This window comes from Cryptomeria japonica, chromosome 4 (assembly GCF_030272615.1).
Source record: "Cryptomeria japonica chromosome 4, Sugi_1.0, whole genome shotgun sequence".
In the NCBI taxonomy this organism is placed as follows: domain Eukaryota; kingdom Viridiplantae; phylum Streptophyta; class Pinopsida; order Cupressales; family Cupressaceae; genus Cryptomeria; species Cryptomeria japonica.
The window spans coordinates 605,842,041-605,846,286 of NC_081408.1; the positions used below are offsets into that span (position 1 = coordinate 605,842,041).

Consider the following 4,246-nt stretch of genomic DNA (forward strand, 5'->3'; position numbering starts at 1 on the left):
TCATTTGTGGCTTCTTCACCTTTTCCTCCAAAATCAGTTTTCTAATATTTATGTTGCAGGTTTAACAGAAGGCCAAGCCAAAAACCTTCAAATATAAAGGCTCAGCATCTACCCCTCCTCCACATTTGGATTCTGAGTCTGCATGGACGCAGCCGTGCAATGAGGTTCAAATATTGCATGCATTCTGTGGGGATGTTAGAGGAGTACTGACTATAATAAATGTCCATCATTTTCAAGGGTAGCTCAAAGTTCTCACTTATGCGGCCTCTCACTGCACCAAACCAGGAGGCACAGGGAGATTAGTTATGGCGTGAGATTCCTGTCTTTGGCGGATTACAGAGGTGTCAGGTCAGCAAATGCAGTTGAGCCATGAATTGAGAAGATCGTGGATACCGGGCATGCTTTGCTGGAGGCACAAGAGCAATGGGGCATGATCTGAGATTCCATTGAGGTATATTTTTTGTGTTTCTTTCTTTTGCTGCTCTCATGGTCTAAGGGTTTCAGTGGTTATGTGTTAGCTTTTATATGGAGTAATCTATCATTTGGCTGTCTTTAGGGTTATTAGTTTTGCTGCTTGTTAGGGGTGCAATTTTGTGTGTTGCTGGCTTTCTGAGAGCATTTTGATTGTATTCTTGTGCAGTACTTCTATGCTATCTTTGCAATCAATCTTTTATATCAAGGGCAGGAGCCCCTGTAGAATATCCACCATTATATCTAAAAATAAATAAAAAATCAGAGCTCTGATCCATCCCCAACTTGGAGGGTGAAGCTCATAAATTTCCCCACCAGTTTAACGGATTTTATGTCTATGTGGCAGCATTGCAAGGCCTCTGTGCACATTTTTAAAATTCCCTTCACATCGAATTTGGTAAATTTTTGGAGAACAAAACTCCTGGAACCACCAGCTTCCTTTATTTTCTATAACTACTAAAAAACATTATAAACTTCATGGACCTGACTTGAAAAGGCTCCTAGATTTTCTAGAGCCTCTATACACTTTACTAACTTCCGAGAAATTTACACTTCCTTAGAATAAAGCTGTTTTTTCTAGAAGAATGTGATTGATTTTCCCTGTTTGAAGGAAGAGACTGTTCTCAAGTTACTTTTCTTCCTTTGTATGGAAAATCTAATTTAAGCTGTTTTTATTGTTCTCTGAAATAGATCTTATGATTCCAGTTGCTCCTGCATCTATTCATGTATAAAATTAACGATTCCAAAGAGGGAAGTATCTACAATAGGTTGAATTGGGAGAAAACCCCACATACAGCTACTCATTGAAGAGGAAAGAGAAATCAGAATATTGTACAATCTGGCCCAAAACATGAATTAATAGCAACAGCAACTTATCTAGCCAGTGATTACTATAGATGAATTCCTTGAGTGTAGCCATGAAATTGCTGCATCTCGTGTTGCTAAAAACCAACCAACTCTTTCCGTACTCTGCTCAAAAGGAGAATCCAATTCCCTTAAATGAGTTCCAAAGAGAGTTACCAAACTGGAACTTTGATCCGAAGAGCCCTTGTGATTTCCATGACCAGTATGAATCCAAAGCAATGGAGGTATCTCCTTCCCATTTTTAAGAGATTTTGATAGACTGACTATCCAATCATCAAAGGCAGTAATTGCTACTTTAAATGAGAGGCTGCGTAAATTTAAACACCATTCTCTATTTGACTTGATCTGAAGATCTGTGTAGACTCCAAAAAATGTTCCCAGAGAGAACAAATTGCGAGCTCTTTCTGGTGAGTTAAACTTGTAACACAAGTCAATTAAATAATTACAAAAGGGTTTTCGAACTTCGTCTGATGCCTGATACAATACAGTTTCAAGTTCTTCTTCAAGAGCTGATAAGATGATGTCCTCTTCCTGCAGCATCTTGATAAGTACACTCAATTCAGGATTGATTTTCTCAATGCATTCATGAATCTTATTGAACTCTTTCTTCTCACAGAGAGTAAGCACTGATAGGAGAGATCCACAAAACTTGTCATCTGGAGAGATCCTTTCATCAAGAAGAAGATTAAATGTCCTTACAACATCATCAAATCTCTTTATTCTACCATAACATTGTATAAGAGATGTGCAAACCATCAGATTAGGCCTGAATCCAGCTTCCATCATCTCACTGAACATCCTACTAGCCTCTTCTATCTGACCTCTACTTGCATAGAGATCTATCATCGATGTATAACTCCGGCTATCAGGCTTACAACTGTCTGACTCACACATCTCCTTAAAAAGTATGACAGCCTCCTCCACAAGGCCTATATCAGCGCACATGCCCAACAGGGTATTATAAAGAATGGTGTCCTCCTTGCATTCTTGTTCTTTCATTTTTTCAAACAGCTGCAAAGCGTCACCTCCCCGCTTAGCCTTAGCATATATCCTTAAAAGGCAAGTAAAAGTTATCTGATCAGGTCTAAGTCCCACATCAATCATCTCTTCAAATAGCTGTTTAGCCTCCCTTGGCTTCTCTACCTTTGCTACTGTGTCCAACATTGTATTATATACAACCAAATTAGGCTTAACTCCCAGTGCTTTCATTTCTTGGAATGTATACAATGCACCATCAAAATCCCAAGCAAGATTGTACATTTTCATCATTGTAGAGAATGCTTTAATATCAGGTATCCACCCATTTGCTCTTGCTCGCTCATACAAATCTATGGCTTCCTCTACTTGACCAGCTCTACTGTAAGCATCTACCATTGCAGTATACGTTATCCCATTAGGCACACACCCAATCTCACTCATTCTCTCGAACCATTCTACAGCCTTGCGAGGAAGATTGCACTGTCTGGCACAACTTATCACAGTGGAGAAGGTTATGTTGTCAGGGTCAATCCCTTGATCAAGCATGTCCTCAACCAACTCCTCCACCCTACCCCATTGCCTTCCTTTCCTCAGGATCTTCATGGTCACATTATAGATCACGGTATTCATCTGAAAATCTTCATTTTTGCGGAGCCACTGAAAGAAACAATATGCCCTCTTCCAGTCTTGAAAACCATTCATAGTGGTCGTCACAGTTTTGGGACTTGGGGTTTCTTGTAAGGAATCTAGAACCTCAAAAATAGCCTTCTGGGTTGGCTTACATGAATCTAATTTCCTTTTCAAGCGCCCAAGCCATGCCATTTGAGGATTACTGCCCCTCTCGCGTTCCATAGGTTGAACTGATGCTCTGTGATTTCTTCCATTGACGTAATCTGATCTTGGTTTGGACTGTGATATCCCATGGTTGAGGTCATGGGTTTCGGTGGCTGAGGGTTTTGCGTGTCGAAATTCCAGAGCTAAGGGTTTAAGCTGGTCTGTTATAGATGGGTTTTGGGATATCGTTTCTTTTTCTCCATGGCTGCAACTTATGACTGCAAAACGCTTTAGTGTGTGCGGATTGCTTACACAAGTGTACCTGAGCTTAAGATTTGATCTGGGAACTGAAGAACTGGTGTAGTGAGTATGATAAGAATGAGTACCTGCATTAGCAGTTGAGGGGATTGTTGAGGCCAAAGACATTATCAATTCTGCTGCTGCTCCTTTTCCTGTTAGTGCCGACCTTCCTGTTGTCCCTTGCCCTTCTTTCACAGACATACACTGAAAATGGGAAAATACTCTTATCCAAAAGAAATGCCTGGAAGATTTTTATTGAATCTGTATATATATAATCTGATTTTATTGGGGTTTATGGTTTAGAACTTTACAGATACATACTAAAAGATTGATAATAGTTCATTTAAATTAAAAAAATTATATAAATAAATAATTAATATAAGCTAAATTAAGAGAAAAAGTGGTGGAGTGGGAGTATTGAAATTTTTATTTATAAGTTGATCTTTTGATGTTTCAGTGTTTTATACTTATGCAAATATATATATTTTAAGATTGGTTTAGAGTAGTAAAATTATTGTTTTTTATACTATTGAAAATTTAAGTTATTTTTTTGAAAAAAATCAATCTAAGTTATTTTGTTTTTTATGTGTCTCATTTGTCTTAATGATTCAATCTTTAATTCTTTATAGTTAACAACCAAAGATATCATTTAATAGGTAGTTGTTATCAGACACCTTTATACCTTTATGCCTTTATGAACATAGCAAAAGAAATAATATGCATAATCTAATTACTTACCTCGTCTTCTCCTATCTCTAGTCATAGATTCACTTCAAACAAGGTTAATACATTGTATATTTCATTTCATCTAACTACATATAAATCATATATAATGCCTACACTTTCGCATGCCTTTGGT

The 4,246-nt window shown here is 37.8% G+C and overlaps 1 protein-coding gene across 1 annotated transcript; it reads right to left on the reverse strand.

Annotated features, from left to right (window-relative positions):
- Positions 1-955: 955 nt before the first annotated feature.
- LOC131061095 (pentatricopeptide repeat-containing protein At5g46580, chloroplastic) lies at positions 956-3,640 on the reverse strand. Its single transcript, XM_057994610.2, has one exon. It carries the CDS (start codon positions 3,586-3,588, stop codon positions 1,348-1,350), a length of 2,241 nt encoding a protein of 746 aa, XP_057850593.2. The 5' UTR covers positions 3,589-3,640; the 3' UTR covers positions 956-1,347.
- Positions 3,641-4,246: the final 606 nt, after the last annotated feature.